Raw genomic sequence first — 19,443 nt, 5'->3', positions numbered from 1 at the left:
CTCTAGGTGGTCACAAATCACCGAGCTGATCTCCCTGTGCTATGTGGCTGCTTCCCACTAGCTATGGATTTTACATTTGGAAGTGTATATATGTCCATGCCACTCTCTCACTTTGTCACAGCTTACCCTTCCCCCTCCCATATCCTCAGTAGACAAATTCCTAGAAAGACAAAAGCTACTCAAACTGACAAAAAGGGAAAATCTGGAAAATGGAGGTAAAATATTTTAAAAAATGGAAATCAAAAATAGAAAGTCTTATGTCTATTAAATATATTAAATTCTCATTTAAAACTTCCCCCATAAAAAAAAATCCAGGCATGAATGGCAAATTTCCAAGCCTGCATAATCAGGTACTTAAACCCAGCAAGCATATCATAAGAATGGAAAATAGGCCAATCTCTTTCATGGACACAATGGAAAAACTCTAAATCAAATGTTAACAAATGGTAGCAAAAAAAAATCTAGCAATAAATTAAAAGGGTTATACATATCATCCATGTTTGGTTTATCTCAGAAATGCAAGGCTATTTTAACATTAGAAAATGAAGCAATGTGATTTTACATATTAATAGAATAAGGGAGAAAGCTAATATGATTGTCTCAAGTTATCCCGAAAAAAAAGTTTGATAAAATTGAGCACCCAGTAATAACAAAACCTCTTAGAACACTAGGAATAAAAAGCATCTACAACAAGCCTACAGGAAATATCATACTTTACAGGTGATTTACTAAAAGCCTCACCTCCGAGAGCTAAAATGAGAAACAGATATCAATAATAATCTCACTGTACTAGAGTATGCAGCACAAAAATAAAAGAAAATTTAATAAAATGAATGATTGGAAAGGGAGAAATAAAACTGACATTAATCACAAACCACCTGGATATGTACATCTGAGTGATACTACAGATAAACTACTCAAGTTAATAAGCAAAGTAAGCATGATCTCTGGATACAAGGCCAAGGAATAAAAATCAAGGTGTACTTCTCAATATCAGCAACAAAAAATAAAAAATGAAAAACTTTAAAAGATACCATTTATAACAAGAGCAAAACTATCAAAAACCTAGTAATAAACTGCATAAAAAGTCTAAGACTCACTATCATGAAAACCACAAAAACATTATTTAGAGAAAATAAAGACCTAGATAAATGGAAGACTATTTCATATTCATGAACTGAAATACTTTACATAATAAAGATATTAATTTACTACAAATTGATCTATATATTCAGTGAAATCCAATTAAAACCAAAGCAGTTGTGTTTTCCTTTTTTGTTTTTTTTTTGAGGGGGTGGTGACAAGCTGATTCTAAAATTTATTTGGAAAGCAAATGAATAAAAGTAGCAACATAACATTTAAAAAGGAGAAAATAAATATGAAGGGCTTACACAGGCCAAGACAGACTTAGTGCTCCCCTTAGCTTCCCTAAACTTTAGACTATAGGCCCCAACCTCTCTTTGCTTAGAGCACTTACTTTGGAAAGAGGATGTAAAATTTTTAATCTGCCCCTTTGAGATGTAAGTAGTCTACAACCCAAGAATATCTTTCTCAAGGACCTATTAGCCATCCCTTTGAAATGTAATTATCAAGAAAGATAGGGCCTGTCTTCCAGACTCTGTGGGAGGGTAGGAGCCTAACTTTGATAAGGGACAATTAGCAAACACAAAATAGCATAATCACATTGACCATCCAACCTCTTAATGTCCTCCAATCTTTTTATGCTAGCTCATCCCAGCACTTACAAATTCTCCCACCTTTTGTTCAGTGGAACTGAGTTCATTCTGTCTCCCCTGTTGCAACAGTCTTGATCCATAACTGCAATCATCTTGAATAAATTTTTTCTTGCCTGTTATACCATCTGGTACAATTTTTATTTTACAATACTACCAGATATTAAAATCAGTATAAATCTATAGCAATTAAGACAATGTGGCATTGACATAAGTATAGGCAAATGTACAAACAGAACTTATTAGAGGGACTTCCCTGGTGGTCCAGTGGTAAAGAATCTGCCTTCCAATGCAGGCGAAGCAGGTTCAGGCCCTGGTCAGGGAACTAAGATCCCACATGCTGCAGGGCAACTAAGCCCGTGCGTCACAACTACAGAGCCCACGTGCTCTGGAGCCCATGCGCCACAGCTAGAGAGAGAAAACCCACACACCACAACTAGAGAGAAGCCTGCACCCCGCAACAAACAGCCTGCGCCACAACGAAAGATCCTGCGTGCCACAACTAAGACCCAACACTGCCAAAAATAAATGAATGAATGAATACATACATAAATAAAATATACATACAAAAAAGGCCGAATGACTTTTTTTAAAAAAAAGAACTTATTAAATCCATAAAGTGAGCCATGCATGTATAGGCATTTGACTAAAGGTGACACTGCCGAACATTGTTTGCAATAAATCATGCTACTTCAATTGAGTCTAAATAGGAAAAATGGACATTCATCCCTTTCTCACACCATAAATACGAGATGGAATGTAATATGAAAGGTCAAAGAATAAAGTAACTATATGGCAACCCAGGAGAATATCTTCTAGGTCGTAGAGTAGGAAATGTTACTTTTAAACTCAGAACAAAAATACACTAACCATAACAGAAAATATTGAAGTGGGGTATAATGAATTTAAAACTTCTGTTTATTAAAGTAGTAATTCATTAAGGAGTAAAAAGGCAAGTTACTTAGATTAAAAAAAAAGAAAGGAAATGTGTACTACAGGTAACCAACAAAGGACTACAATCCAGAATATATATTTTGAAATAACTACAGCAAATCACTAAGAGAAATATAGACAATTCAACAGAAAAATAGGCATTTCCAAAAAGAGATCTTTCAAATAACCAGTAAACAAGTGAAAGTGTTCCACCTCATTAGTCATCAGTACATGCAAGTTAAAATGAGAAATGTCATTATACAGCCACCAGAAAGACTCAAGTTAAAAATCTGACAATTTGAAGTACTGAAGAAGATGCAGAGCAATTTGTACCTTAATTCACTACTGATGAGAGTATAAATTTATACATCAACTTTGGAAAACTCTTTGGTAATACCTATAAAGTTAAAGATACATATACTCAATGATCCAGCGATTCCAATCCTGGCTGTATATCCAATATAAAAGGCTACAAATATTCACTGAAAGATATGTACAATTATTTTCAAAGAAGAATTATTTGTAATGGTCCCAAACTGGAAACAATCCACATTTTCATAACAGTAGATTGCATAATTAAACTGTGATATAGTTATTAAAAAAGAAAATTAATGAACTAATGCTATATGCAACATGGATGAATCTCACAAACATAATGTTGAGTGGAAAAGGTCAGTTACATATATATATAAATATATATATATTTATATATATATATAATGCAATTCCATTTACATCAAGTTAAATATACAGCAAAATTAATCTGAGGTATTATAAATCAGGTTAGAGGTTACCTTTGAGGAGGTGGGACCAGTTTATGACTATGATAGGGCTTGATGGGCTTTTTGCTTGTTGGTAACATAATACTTTTTTTTTTTTTTTTTTTGCGGTACATGGGCCTCTCACTGTTGTGGCCTCTCCCGTTGTGGAGCACAGGCTCCGGACGCGCAGGCTCAGCGGCCATGGCTCACGGGCCCAGCCGCTCCGCGGCACGTGGGATCTTCCCGGACCAGGGCACAAACCCGTGTCCCCTGCATTGGCAGGCAGACTCTCAACCACTGCGCCCCCAGGTAAGCCCCATAATACCTTTTTATCTGGGTGTGGAACAATTGGGTATGCGACGTCTTCAAGCTGTAATTATGATTTGTGTACTTTTCAGAGTACTCCAATTAAAAGAACTGTGCCATAGTATAAAGTTTAGATTTTTTTCAGAGACCAACAGGGTCAGAATTCTCTTTAGATCATATGAGAACTAACACTTAATATTCATAAAGAATATTATCATTCTAACATACCTGCATATATATTCCCTCTGTAATAATCTTCTCAAGGTCATATAGTAATTTTCTCCTATGAAATTGAGAGATTAGGACAAAGCCCAGGCTGAGGTATCACACAGATCTGGGTACCAGTCCCAGCTCTGCCACTCGCAAACTACATGAACTTGGATTTAGCTTCATTATGCATAGCCTTTTTCACTTGTGAAATAGAGATAGCTTTACATACAAACTATATACAATTCTTGGAAAATAATGAGCATACAAAAGTGCTAATAATTATAATTACTGCTTCATGGGCAACGGTTGTTGACACTTGGCTTAGTGAAATTATTCCTACCACATTTAAAGTTTTTTTTATTTTAAACATGCTTTTTATTCACCAAATATAAAATTAGAAACTAGAGAGACATCAAAATATTTTCATCCGTATTCTTCTTCATAAATAACCCTTATTTCTTAATTCTATAGGATTTAACATTTCATAGCCTTTTTATTCTACCCTAATTATCCCAAAGGTACGTACTACAAACACTTTTAGTTCCATATCCCATTTGCAAGCCATTATAGACGAGGTGACATTATAGCCTTTCTGAACAATCACTTCTTAGTAGACTATTTTCCTTCCAAACAACAGAGGCATAATCAGGGTGCAGAGATAGCACGAAAAAGGGAGTGGTCATCACTATATAGAAAGACCAGCTTCACAGATGAAAATTTGAACTGAGTTTGCTACATGAAATAGGACTTTTCCAAGCAGACATGATGAAGATGAGTATTCTGAGCGACAGGAATAGCATGTACAAAGACAGTGACAGAGTACCAAAAATAGCTTGTAGGAAGAGGATGTAGGTTGAGGGATATGAGGGGTGTAAGAGGAGATAAGTATTGAGAGACAGGTGGGGGGCGTCACTTATTCACTGTAGGCCTAACTGATGAGACTCTCTAGAAGACAGAAAGTTACTTAGGATTTTAGCAGAGGAGAAACTCTATTATATAGGCTCTTGAAATTCCACACTGACTTCAATACGGAGGTTGGATTGAAGCGAGAAAAGAATGTAGGCAAGGACTTCCAGGGGTTGAAGATACGGGCTTTACTTTGGAAAACAGTAACAAGAACAAGGATGAAACACTGAATATGAGAGACAGTTAAGCAATGTTGTGAGTGATTACATTAGAGGGCCCACAAGAGATAGGAAAGGGATGTGTCTGGAATGCCTCCAGGTTTCTGGTACAGGCGTCAAGGTGAATGGCGGTGCAATAACAAAAATGGGGGAGTCAGTAAAAGAAGCAAGTTTAGAGGGAAGTAGGACACAGTGAGTTAAGTTTCACCTTGCTGTGTTTGAGGTGCATTTTGAACTTTAAGGGGTATATATCCAGCAGAAAATGGGAGAGAAGAAATTGCACTCAGGAAAAGAGGTATGGGCAGAAGACATATAGGCTTATCAACTTGTGCCTGTTTTGGATAGTACAACCTTCTGAAGTGAAACAGAGAAAATGTCTTCCTTTTTCAACAAGATAAAACTGTTCACATGTCCCTTATCTATACTTAGGTTTTTCTTAAAATTAAGTAACACCTGGTTCTACAAACATTCTTTACAGGATGTCACAATCCCCGAAAAATTCAGCTAAGATACTAAAAGTGTATTCAAACTATCACAGAACATAATTACTTGTCTTTATAATCTGGACATTGTGCCACATCCAAGATTGCACTAATTTACTAAGAATCTATATCATCTTGCTTTGATTTAATCTTAAATTTGTGTCCAAGTAACGTCGGTTAGTGTCTCTCTCTATTTCTCTCTCTCTCTCTTTCTCTCTCTCCCCCAAATATATATATATATATACACATATATATGTATATATATATACACATACATCCATATGTATGGAGAAAATGTAAATGTATATATGTACATATACATACATTTGTATAAATGGATACTTACATTTATATATAGGTTTATGTTCATATGTATGGATGGGAATTCAGATCTTTATTATCAAAAATTTAATTAACTTAAAGATACTGCTTTTTTAAATTTTTATTTATTTTTTTATACAGCAGGTTCTTATTAGTCATCAATTTTATACAAATCAGCGTATACATGTCAATCCCAATCTCCCAATTCATCACACCACCACCACCCCCGCCACCTTCCCCCCACCGGTGTCCATACGTCTGTTCTCTACATCTGTGTCTCAATTTCTGCCCTGCAAACCAGTTCATCTGTACCATTTTTCTAGGTTCCACATATATGTGTTAATATACGATATTTGTTTTTCTCTTTCTGACTTACTTCACTCTCTATGACTGTCTCTAGATTCATCCACCTCTCTACAAATGACTCAATTTTGTTCATTTTTATGGCTGAGTAATATTCCATTGCATATATGTACCACATCTTCTTTATCCATTCGTCTGCCAATGGGCATTTTGGTTGCTTCCACGACCTGGCTATTGTAAATAGCGCTGCAATGAATATTGGGGTGCATGTGTCTATTTGAATTATGGTTTTCTCTGGGTATATGCCCAGTAGTGGGAATGCTGGGTCATATGGTAGTTCTATTTTTAGTTTTTTAAGGAAACTCCATACTGTTCTCCATAGTGGCTGCATCAATTTACATTCCCACCAACAGTGCAAGAAGGTTCTCTTTTCTCCACACCCTCTCCAGCATTTGTTCTTTGTAGATTTTCTGATGATGCCCATTCTAACTGGTGTGAGGTGATACCTCATTGTAGTTTTGATTTGCATTTCTCTCATAATTAGTGATGCTGAGCAGCTTTTCATGTGCTTCTTGGCCATCTGTATGTGTTCCTTGGAGAAACATCTATTTAGGTCTTCTGTGCATTTTTGGATTGGGTTTTTTGTTGTTTTGATATTGTGCTGCATGAGCTGTTTATATATTTTAGAGATTAAGCCTTTGTCCGTTGATTCGTTTGCAAATATTTTCTCCCATTCTGAGGGTTATCTTTTTGTCTTGTTTATGGTTTCCTTTGCTGTGCAAGAGCTTTTACGTTTCATTAGGTCCCATTTGTTTATTTTCGTTTTTATTTCCATTACTCTAGGAGGTGGATCAAAAAAGATGTTGCTGTGATTTATGTCAAAGAGTGTTCTTCCTAAGTTTTCCTCTAAGAGTCTTATAGTGTCCAGTCTTACATTTAGGTCTCTAATCCATTTTGAGTCTATTTTTGTGCATGGTGTTAGGGAGTGTTCTAATTTCTTTCTTTTACATGTAGCTGTCCAGTTTTCCCAAGACCACTTATCGAAGAGACTGTCTTTTCTCCATTGTATATCCTTGCCTCCTTTATCATAGCTAAGTTGACCATAGGTGCATGGGTTTATCTCTGGGTTTTCTATCCTGTTCCATTGATCTATGTTTCTGTTTTTGTGCCAGTACCACATTGTCTTGATTACAGTGGGTTTGTAGTATAGTCTGCAGTCACGGAGTCTGATTCCTCCAGCTCCGTTTTTTTCGCTAAAGACTGCTTTGGCTATTCAGGGTCTTTTGGGTCTCCATACAAATTTTAAGACTTTTTGTTCTAGTTCTGTAAAAACTGCCTTTGGTAATTTGACCAGGATTTCACTGAATCTGTAGATTGCTTTGGGTAGGACAGTCATTTTAACAATATTGATTCTTCCAATCCAAGAACATGGTATATCTCTCCATCTGTTTGTATCATATTTAATTTCTTTCATCAGTGTCTTATAGGTTTCTGCATACAGGTGTCTTGTCTCCCTAGGTAGGTTTATTCCTAGATATTTTATTCTTTTTGTTGCAATGGTAAATGAGAGTGTTTCCTTAATTTCTCTTTCAGATTTTTCATCATTAGTGTATAGAAATGCAAGAGATTTCTGTGCATTAATTTTGTATCCTGCAACTTTACCAGATTCACTGATTAGCTCTAGTAGTTTTCTGGTGGCCCCTTAGGATTCTCTATGTATAGTATCATTTCATCTGGAAACAGTGACAGCTTTACTTCTTCTTTTCCAATTTGTATTCCTTTTATTTCTTTTTCTTCTCTGATTGCCGTGGCTAAAACTTCCAAAACTATGTTGAATAATAGTGGTGAGAGTGGACATCCTTGTCTTGCTCCTGATCTTCGAGGAAATGATTACAGTTTTTCACCATTGAGAATAATGTTTGCTGTGGGTTTGCTGTACATGGCCTTTATTATGTTGAGTTAGGTTTTTCCCTCTGTGCCCACTTTCTGGAGAGTTTTAATCATAAATAGGTGTTGAATTTTTTCAAAAGCTTTTTCTGCATCTATTGAGATCATCATATGCTGTTTCTTCTTCAATTTGTTAATATGGTTTATCACCTTGATTGATTTGCATATATTGAAGAATCCTTGCATCCCTGGGATAAATCCCACTTGATCATGGTGTATGATCCTTTTAATGTGCTGTTGGATTCTGTTTTCCAGTATGTTGTTGAGGATTTTTGCATCTATGTTCATCAGTGATGTTGGTCTGTAGTTTTCTCTCTTTGTGACATCTTTGTCTGGTTTTGGTATCAGGGTGATGGTGGCCTCATAGAATGAGTTTGGGGGTGTTCCTCCCTCTGCTATATTTTGGAAGAGTTTGAGAAGGATAGGTGTTAGCTCTTCTCTAAATGTTTGATAGAATTCGCCTATGAAGCCATCTGGTCCTGGGCTTTTGTTTGTTGGAAGATTTTTAATCACAGTTTCAATTTCAGTGCTTGTGATTGGTCTGTTTATATTTTCTATTTCTTCCTGGCCTGGTTCAGTCTCAGAAGGCTGTGCTTTTCTAGGAATTTGTCCATTTCTTCCATGTTATCCATTATATTGACATACAGTAGCATGTAGTAATCTCTCATGATCCTTTGTATTTCTGCAGTGTCAGTTGTTACTTCTCCTTTTTCCTTTCTAGTTCTACTGATTTGAGCCTTCTCACTCTTTTTCTTGATGAGTCTGGCTAATGGTTTATCAATTTTGTTTATCTTCTCAAAGAACCAGCTTTTAGTTTTATTGATCTTGGCTATTGTTTTCCTTGTTTCTATTTCATTTGTTTCTGTTCTGGTCTTTATGATTTCTTTCCTTCTACTAACTTTGGGTTTTGTTTGTTCTTCCTTCTCTAGTTCCTTTAGGTGTAAGGTTAGACTGCTGATTTGAGATTTTTCTCGTTTCTTGAGGTAGTCTTGTATTGCTATAAACTTCCCTCTTAGAACTGCTTTTCCTGCATCCCATAGGTTTTGGATCGTCGTGTTTTCATTGTCATTTGTCCCTAGGTAATTTTTAATTTCCGCCTTGATTTCTTCAGTGATCTCTTGGTTATTTAGTAACGTATTGTTTAGATTCCATGTGTTTGTGTTTACGTGTTTTTCCCTGTAATTGATTTCTAATCTCATAGTCTTGTAGTCAGAAAAGATGCTTGATATCATTTTAATTTTCTTAAATTTACTGAGGCTTGATTTGTGACCCAAGATGTGATCTATCCTGGAGAATGTTCCGTGCGCACTTGAGAAGAAAGTGTAATCTGCTGTTTTTGGATGGAATGTCCTATAAATATCAATTAAATCTATCTGGTCTATTGTGTCCTTTAATGCTTGTGTTTCCTTCTTAATTTTCTGTTTGGATGATCTATCCATTGGTGTAAGTGAGGTGTTAAAGTCCCTTACTATTATTGTGTTACTGTCGATTTTCTCTTTTATAGCTGTTAGCAGTTGCCTTATGTATTGAGGTGCTCCTATGTTGGGTACATATATATTTATAATTGTTATATCTTCTTCTTGGATTGATCCCTTGATCATTACGTAGTGCCCTTCCTTGTCTCTTGTAACATTCTTTATTTTAAACTCTATTTTAGCTGATATGAGTATTGCTACTGCAGCTTTCTTTTGATCTCCATTTGCATGGAATATCTTTTTCCATCCCCTCACTTTCAGTCTGTATGTGTCCCTAGGTCTGAAGTGGGTCTCTTGTAGACAGCATATATATATGGGTCTTGCTTTTGTATCCATTCAGCGAGCCTGTGTCTTTTGGCTGGAGCATTTAATCCATTCATGTTTAAGGTAATTATTGACATGTGTGTTCCTATTACCATTTTCTTAATTATTATTGGGTTTTTTTTGTAGGTCCTTTTCTTCTCTTGTGTTTTCCACTAGAGAAGTTCCTTTAGCATTTGTTGTAGAGCTGGTTTGGTGGTGGTGAATTCTCTTAGCTTTTGATTGTCTGTAAAGCTTTTGATTTCTCCGTGGAATCTGAATGAGATCCTTGCTGGGTAGAGTATTCTTGGTTGTAGGTTCTTCCCTTTCATCACTTTGAATATGTCCTGCCACTCCCTTCTGGCTTGTAGTTTCTGCTGAGAACTCAGCTGTTAACCTATGGGAGTTCCCTTGTATGCTATTTGTCATTTTTCCCTTGCTGCTTTCAATAATTTTGTCTTTAACTTTTTCCAATTTGATTACTATGTGTCTTGGCATGTTTCTCCTCAGGTTTATCCTGTATGGGACTCTCTGCACTACCTGGATTATGGGAAGCTATTTCCTTTCCCATATTAGGGAAGTTTTCAACTATAATTTCTTCAAATATTTTCTCGGGTCCTTTCTCTCTCTTCTCCTTCTGGGACCCCTACAATGAGAATTTTGTTGTGTTTAATGTTGTCTCAGAGGTCTCTTAGGCTGTCTTCATTTCTCTTCATTCTTTTCTCTTTATTATGTTCCACAGCAGTGAATTCCACCATTCTGTCTTCCACGTCATTTATCCGTTCTTCTGCCTCAGTTATTCTGCTATTGATTTCTTCTAGTGTAGTTTTCATTTCAGTTATTGTATTGTTCATCCCTGTTTGTTTGTTCTTTAATTCTTCTACGTCTTTGTTAAACATTTCTTGCATCTTCTCAATCTTTGCCTCCATTCTTTTTCCGAGGTCCTGGATCATCTTCACTATCATTATTCTGAATTCTTTTTCTGGAAGGTTGCCTATCTCTACTTCATTTAGTTGTTTTTCTGGGGTTTTATCTTGTTCCTTTATCTGGTACATAGCCCTCTGCCTTTTCATCTTGTCTATCTTTCTGTGAATGTAGTTTATGTTCCACAGGCTGCAGAATTGTAGTCCTTCTTGCTTCTGCTGTCTTCCCTCTGGTGGATGAGCCTATCTAAGAGGCTTGAGCAAGGTTTTTGATGGGAGGGACTGGTGGTGGGTAGAGCTGGCTGTTGCTCTAGTTGGCAGAGGTCAGTAAAACTTTAAACCGCTTGTCTGCTGATGGGTGGGGCTGGGTTCCCTCTCTGTTGGTTCTTTGGCCTGAGGCGACCCAACACTGGAGCCTACCTGGGCTCTTTGGTGGGGCTGATGGCGGACTCTGGGAGGGCTCATGCCAAGGAGTACTTCCCAGAACTTCTGCTACCAGTGACCTTGTCCTCACGGTGAGACACAGCCACCCCCCGGCTCTGCAGAAGACGGTCCAACACTAGCAGGTAGGTCTTGATCAGCCTCCTGTAGGGTCACTGCTCCTTCCCCTGGGTCCCGATATGCAACACTACTTTTTGTGTGCCCTCCAAGAGTGGAGTCTGTGCTTCCCCCAGTCCTGTCAAAGTCCTGCAATCAAATCCCACTAGCCTTCAAAGTCTGATTCTCTAGGAATTCCTCTTCCTGTTGCCGGACCCCCGGGTTGGGAAGCCTGATGTGGCACTCCGAACCTTCACTCCAGTGGGTGGACTTCTGTGGTATAAGTGTTCTCCAGTCTGTGAGTCACCCACCCAGCAGTTATGGGATTTTATTGTGATTGCGCCCCTCTTACCATCTCATTATGGCTTCTCCTTGGTCTTTGGATGTGGGGTATCTTTTTTGATGAGTTCCAGTTTCTTCCTGTTGATGACTATTCAGCAGTTAGTTGACTCTCAGGCTGACTTTCACTAACCCCTTCCTTAGGCACCAAGGGCAGGGCTTATTTACAGGCTTAGGAAGGAGTCCCTTGTGTCTTCCTAGAACAAAGTTCAAACTTGCATTTGGTCCTCAAGCAGCAAGCAACCTGCTTTTAAGCCTAAGTCTCGCTTTGCTCTTATCTTCCATCCATTTCTCCATGTGCTCCAGGTGTCGACTTGGCGGCAGCTGCACACGCTCACTCTGGCCGCGGCTCACGATCCCTGCTCTCTGTTAACCTCCCGCAGGGGCCAGGTTCAGCTGTGGCGGGCACAGTGCCAGTGGGCAGCTGCGCACCCAGCTCGCTGGCTGCGGGACTCCATACTGCTTTTTTTTAAGCAGTAAAATTTCAAACAGTAAATATGCCTTTTCTGATTTAAAACATGAAAGACAAGTATATGACACTTGTATGTGACACACTAATTTCATAGGACATTGCTATGAAATTTCTAAAGTTATTTGGGAGAGGAACTCATCCATTCACCACTCACATGGTGGTGAAATTTACACAGTGACCCAACTATATCCTCAAATGGCTTTCTGTCCCCAAACTTTCTGACTCTGAAAGTTGAATAAAGGAGTCCAATCATTTTCAGTCCAATAAGAAGGCTCACCTTATCCACAGACATCCCACGAGAGGCTTTGCATAACACGTCAGGGAAATCAAAACATTTAATATTTATTCCATTCCACTGCATCAACCAACTTAATATAGCCACCAAAGAATTTATCTTGATAATACCACATAATATTTGCACAAATTGTTTAATGTCATTTGATATCCAGTTGGTTTTCATGTCTTGATTTTAGTGAATGTATCTTAGCTCTTGAGAGACCTTTCTAATCTTTGAAAATTATTCCTTTATTCAATAAAGTTTATTAACTTCATCAGATGAGTAAGAAACTATACATGTGTGCACAGCCTTATGTTTAATAATCTGCTCTAAAAGTGTATTTTCCAGGTTACTCTTCTTCAAAAGAGGATGCTTGTATGTATCCATTCTTTTGATATACCTTTAATTCTCCAAAATTTTAGACAGTAATGTTAAGATTAACATCATTCAACAAAATAATCCAAACACTTTTTCTATGCCAGAAACTCTCACGGGTCTGTGGCCTTAGACACCTTTAATACATCTAGTTGTACTCTCAAGTGTTAACTTGTATAGAAGAACACATCTAAAAATGGGATTTTAATAGCTCTACCTTTTATTTGGAAAATGTTTTAATTAGAGCATCTTATATAAGAGCTATGGGCCTAACCAGGTTCTTTTTTTTTTTTTTTTAACTAGAAACAGCTATCTCCCTAGAACAACAGGCTTTATGTTCTATAGTCTTTTTCAGTTTCCAATGCGAAAGGCCAATAGGACCTGTGTCTCCAAAACACCTCCCTCATCTTGTTTTAGTTTTTGCTCAAATGCCACCTTCTCAACATAATTTTTCCTTGACTGTTTCATGTAAAACTGCTTCCTTCTCCAGTCTATTTTTTCCTTATAGTTCTTAGCACCTTCTTCATAGTATAAAGCTTGCTTATTTATTCTGATGCTTGCTTCGAATGTAAGCTTCATAGAGGAACAATTTATGTTTTGTCCATACTTAACCTCAAAGCTTAGACTTTTGGCTGGCACCTAGTAGGCATTCAATACATATTTGTCAAATGAATGAATAAATATGGTCCTTCTATCTGGAACACTTTCCTGTTCTTTACTGTTGCCTAATTAATTTCTACTAAATCTTCAGATCTCACTTAAGGCCACTTAGGTAGGCCTTTCCTTACCTTCTAGAGAAAGATGAGTCATCTAGTAATACATATATCTGTCACACTGAACTCATCATGGCCAGAAATTTACACTTAATTGCATTTAATTAGTGCAGGTCCAGGAGGGCAGGTGCCATGACTGTTGCCCCCACCCATCCCCACCATGGAAGTCCCAGCCGCCATCCTGGCACAGAGCTGCTGCTCAATACATGTTTGTTGACTGAAGAATTATGGTAGAGTTTAGTATCACACACTAATTCTAGCTACCCACCAAGCCTCCGCTAGCACCACTCTTCTGAACCTCAATCTGTAGCTAAACTGGCCCTTTTTCAGTCCCTTGGGGGTGTTATGCTCACTTGATACATTGTTTCCCCTTCCTGGAAACTGCATGTACCTCCACCAATCTCCTTATACACACACTTCATATAGTTCCCTCCAATGTGTCCTTTAGATCATAGTTTAAACATTACTTTACTAGGAAATCATTTCATGCCTTCAAGCTTCAGCTTATGTCAGACTAATTTGTTGTCACAAAACTTTGTTCCTTTCCTTCATACAAATAAGTTATGTTCATTTTAAATATTTGTTCATTTTTTAAAATATTTCATTAGTGCTTATTTCCTCTGTTAGATTGCAAGTACCAAGAGAGCAACTGCCACGCCTACCATGGCGACCACGGGTGACAGGAATCAGCATTTGAATTCAAAGAGGGAGCCTGAGAAATGGCTACCACTGGTTTGAGGTTCCAAGGAAGGCAGCATGCTCACAAATTACTCATTTCTGACGCAGGAAGGTAGAACAAATTCTCTTTTTGTTCACTGTTTTACCTCTGTTACCCAGCATAATCCCTATGACATAGTAAGAACATTACAAGTACTCATAGAAAAAAATGAAAGAGGCATGGTAATATATTCCATGACTGAAGACTCCACATAAATTATGCAAATTAGTTTTTTAGCCAAGCTATTTCTCAACAAAATTAGTTAACTGGCATCACTGCTTACAAATCGGGTTCTCTGTGTACTGATATCATAGAAACCTCCAAAGTTAAGGACAAGTTTCTGACCTGTGGTGACATTGCTGAAGGACAAGTTGAATCTCTGAGAGAATCAAATTAACTTACAAGAGACTGCACTTTTCAGAATATTATCCTTCATAAGTCATGCCATCTTTCAGAATCCCTAAGCATATGTTCTGACCTAACTTTCTTTTTCTTCAAACCTTTTAAAAAGAAGACTTCTAGAAATCTTTTAAAGTTAGAGAAAATCTAACTTATAATAGAGTTCAAAGAACTAAGTCAATACATGTAAAGATATTCCATGAGGAGTATTTTTAGAGTTCTAACTCAAGATGGTAAGAACATCTCTCTCTCTCTCTCTGTTACTGAATTAAATCAAAGACTATCTTTCCTAGTTTTCCCCTATCTGTACCTCTTTACTAAAGACAACTGGGTATCAATTTTGAGGCTCTGGTACTTCAGCAAGTTGGAGAGAAATGGATTAAGGCATTGTGGTGACATGGGAGGCCATGGAGGAGAAAGAAGGTATGGGGTGAGTATTCAACACTAACAGGTCTTCAGGAATCAGCTATGGATGACCAGACCTTGCTTCAACAAAAGCTCTAAAGCATTCTTCTCAGGTTCCTGCCAGTTTTTTTTTCTCCTTTTGTATTGAGTCCATATACCTTTTTCTCTTTCCTAAAATTCTTCCTATTACTTCTAATAGAATTCCTCAGGGCCCAGTATGAAACATGATAGCTCAGTCTCTGAAGCATACATGGAATTCTTGTCACATGCAGAGGATATCTGGGTTGCTGTTTAAGTGACTCCTCTAATGTATTTGTTTATCTGTCTTTTTATTCTTTATTATTTCTTCTCTCCTCCTCTTTTTCTACCAACTTCTCTACCTCTTCTCTTTCTTTATAAAAATTAAACTAGTTAAGACAAGATTATATATTACTCGTAAAGAACCTAAGAAAGAATCATCAAAATTCCAAAGTCAAATGAGAGCCCAGCATCCCAGGGCGATTCCAACCAATAGTTAAATAAGGCATAGAATTCAAGCATGGATTCCTCTGGGACTGATGGAATAGGAAGAAAGAAAGGCTAAAGCGGGGGCCTTCTCACCACTTAAGTCCTTTAACTCTGCTCTTTTAGATACTAGTCTAGATTATCTAAAAGTCAGGTAACAGTAACAGAAATGAGGGTATCAAAAGAGGAAAGGGGGTCGAGGGGAAAAGAGGAGGCTGGGAGGCTACGGTCAACACTAATTAAGGGGGGAGGCAATCATATACAAATGTGGGCTGAGTTTGTGTGAACTGGGAATAGCCAATACATGTGCAGCTATCTTAGTAGATGTTTCTGGGTCAAAGAAATAAAGACAGAAAATTAGGTAAAAAATGAAAGCAAATAGGATAATAAATATAGAAAAGCTTAGGGCCACCACTCTTAATTCATCCTACCTAAGATCTAACCCAGTCACCATCTGTGAATGCTATGGACTGTTTTTCAAGGTGGCCTAGTCCCACAGGCATCACCTTGGAATAATTATATTCTAAAGCTACTTGTATTAGGTCTTGTGGTACCAAAGTGACTGTTTTTCAGTTGTTATTTTAACTGGAAATACTCTATGACTTAGAAAAGTTTCTGCCTTAATTTTTTTTAACCAGTCACCCTTCTAAACTCTGCCTCCCAGCCTTCTTTTATCTTTTCTGAAAATTTCTGAGAAACACTGAATATTAGATTTTTACCCATCTGTAAATAGTCACAACACTATTGTATCAGAACTATGGAATTCCGTAAAATGGGTGTAGCAGTGGCCTGTAAGTCCTTTAGCCAGTGGTGTGTGTGTGTCTGTGTACAACAAATCTGATCATATATGCAATGATACATTATAATATTGGGTGTCATAAACCTTTTTAGATCTGTAATCCCTGCAATTTCATTAAAACAAGCAATTAACATGAATCACTAGTATATATTAAGTGCTCAACTGTAGCAGTTCAACAGTTTCGTCTTTTTCATTTAATGATGGAAAGTGAGATAATATTGTTGGAGATTGGCAGTCTAAAACAGTAACCTTAGGAAATGGCATTTCACTGGGATAAAAAAACACAATTCACACAAAAAGAGAAAAAAAACAGAGATAAGGCTTTTTTATAAGTTAGGTAAGAGAAACTAGGTTTAGAAAAACCTTGGGCTTATAAAGCTATTTAAACCCATGTTGATTGGATCCTCAGATGTGTTAGACTATTGGCTCCTAACTATCACAAAGGAAAGGCAAGCATGTAGTGGATACAATGAATGCCTCAAATATAATCTGTGGTTGGGTAAATATGTGAATGTATGTGTCACATTCAGAACAATAAACTGTTGTTACTTTCCCTTAATGTTGATGTTTTGGTATATGTATATATGCTTTGTTGAAATTAAAAAAAAACTTACAACAAAACTTTATCCTTTCCAGTTAGGAAGTAAATATGAAAATATGAAAATATACACATTATCCTTTATTAATATATACTAGTTATGTTTCCAAGGACACAATTACTATGAGTAGATTGAACGAGGGATTCAAAGGCTAAGTATCTCCTACAACAAAACTTCCATGACTTAAGCATCCTGCTATGTCCTCATCGAGACTACAACTGAAGGCTTCCAGGAAAAAATATACTGAAGGTGTTAAATTTTGTCTTTTTTGACTGAATGTGATCCTTTTTGTGTTTTTTTTACCTTTGTCCTCTCTTAGACTGTAGGTTTGAAGAGAGCATAAATAATATTCCTCTGAACAGTTATCTAATGCATGCTATTCAACTATAATTAAAAAACAGATCTGCATTTATATATTTCCCCAAAGGCCAGGAAGCTAGTGTGAGCAGTGTATAATGAAGAGGAATTATGCACAAACATCCCACAAATGGGACATAATTTGAATTAGTTTAAATGAATACATTGCATTCTAAATATCTGTAATACACAAATTACATTTTAAATTTTCTAAATATTTTCTGAATTTCAATTAATTATTTTGAATGACATATTTAGTGTATTAAAGAAAATACTCTGACCTTAAGTTGTTTTTCCAAAGCAGCAGTTGCATGATCGCCACTAGATTCATCAACCACCACCACCATGTGCGTGAGAGAATTCACCCTGACTTGTTCCTGTTCCAGGTCTTCTTGAAGCACCTGAAAGGTAAGTTTTTTTAAAAAGGAAATTAAAATAATAGTCTCCTGCTCTGTATGCCAGAAACATTTCTTCCCAAATGAGTGTGATTTATTCCTGCCATGTTTTGGGTAATACAATTTTTTATTAGACCGGAATCATTTCAAGCAAATTTTCTGCTATGGTGCTCAGCAAAATTTGCACGTTTTTGTCAATTGAATGTGAAAGTTTATATAGAGAAAGCATCTGTTGAGAAAGGCATACAAAGATATGCTGCCTGTTACCCCACTTCATCTCACTTTTTCAAGGACTTTTCTCCTAAAATACCTGGCCACCTCAAGCATCTGCAATGTCTCCTTCTCTACAGTTCTCCATTATCAACCAAAACAAAACAAAACAAAACAAACTCTTGACCCCAAAAAACCCTCCCGCTACTGCCTCATTATGTGTTCCTCTTCACTAAAAAATATTTTGTTTTCTACATTACTCTTTCTACTTCCTTACCCTACTATTCCCTTTACCCACTATCCCATTAAAACATCTCTTGTAAAGGGTGCCATCAACCTCCAGGTTCCCAAATCCAATACCCATTTTTTGATAGCATCTTACTTGACATTTTGATTACTAACCTAATTAACCACTCCTTCATTCTTGATCCTCTCTTCTCTCTTCTTGAGCTTCACGTACCACCCTTGCCTGATTATCCTCCTACCTCACTAAGATTCAGCTCCTTTGCTGGCTGGTTCCTTCTCCTCTGCTCAACTATAAATCAGATGACATTCCTCTGGATAAAAACCAATGGAGTCCCATCACACTAAGAGGAAAAATCCAAATCCTTGAACCTGAAATCCTTATATGATCTAGCACCTTCCTGCCTCTCTAATCTAACTGCATACCATTCTTGCCCTCTGACACTATGTTTCAGTCATACTTGCCTTCTCTCTCTTCCACACTGTGTCAAGCTATTTGCTCTACCCCAATTGCTCTTCCTCTGTATCTTTAAATAATCTCTCATTCTTATCATTCAGGACTCAGTTTAAGTGTCACCTGCACAGAGAGGCTTTTCATGAAGATGCTATCTAAATTTGCTTCTTAGTTACTATTTCTATAACTTTTTAAACATAACATTTTCACGCTCAGATTTTTCTTATGTATTAGTTTAGTCATTTGTTGTTTGTCTTTACTTATTGGAATATAAGATCCACTAGAACAGAGATGCCCCCTGTCCTTCTCACTACATATTCCAAGCAACTAAAGATAAACAAACTCTTGTTAAATGAATATCACCATGTGGAGGGGTGAGGGCAATATTCACAGATGAGTTTGGCCCTTCCTGACTGCATAAAGATTACAATCTAATGGGTGAGATTCTTTTTTTTAAGTGTAATTACAATTATACTATCAAGCACATATAACCCAAAACAGTATTCCAATCTTTTAAAAATCACAGTGTATAGATTTTTTGTAAAGATAAACAGGGGTAAACAGAGGAATAAACAGACAGTAAACAGAGGAGGACTAAACAGAGGAGGCTGCTCTAGATCCAAGACACCCTGCTTGGGAGATCCAGTTCCTCCAGGACCTTATCACACTACACTAATTATTACCTGGAAATCCCTAAATGAGTATGTAAAATTCCTAGTCATCTAGTCTGCCTCTTAGAACATGTTATTATATAATACAAGAATGAAGA

General features: G+C 37.0%; 1 protein-coding gene across 2 annotated transcripts in view; it reads right to left on the bottom strand.

Annotated features, from left to right (window-relative positions):
• DMD (dystrophin) overlaps nucleotides 1-19,443 on the bottom strand; it is a 2,087,389-nt gene that overhangs the window by 1,442,707 nt on the left and 625,239 nt on the right. For both annotated transcript variants that reach the window (XM_081221405.1, XM_081221404.1), the window contains exon 13: nucleotides 17,654-17,773. In XM_081221405.1, coding sequence (XP_081077531.1) covers nucleotides 17,654-17,773 — 120 coding nt within the window. The remainder of the gene's footprint in view (nucleotides 1-17,653; nucleotides 17,774-19,443) is intronic.

Source organism: Mesoplodon bidens (genome assembly GCF_964165515.1).
Source record: "Mesoplodon bidens genome assembly, chromosome: X".
Classification (NCBI taxonomy): Eukaryota; Metazoa; Chordata; class Mammalia; order Artiodactyla; family Ziphiidae; genus Mesoplodon; species Mesoplodon bidens.
This window is presented reverse-complemented; position numbering and strand designations above follow the sequence as displayed.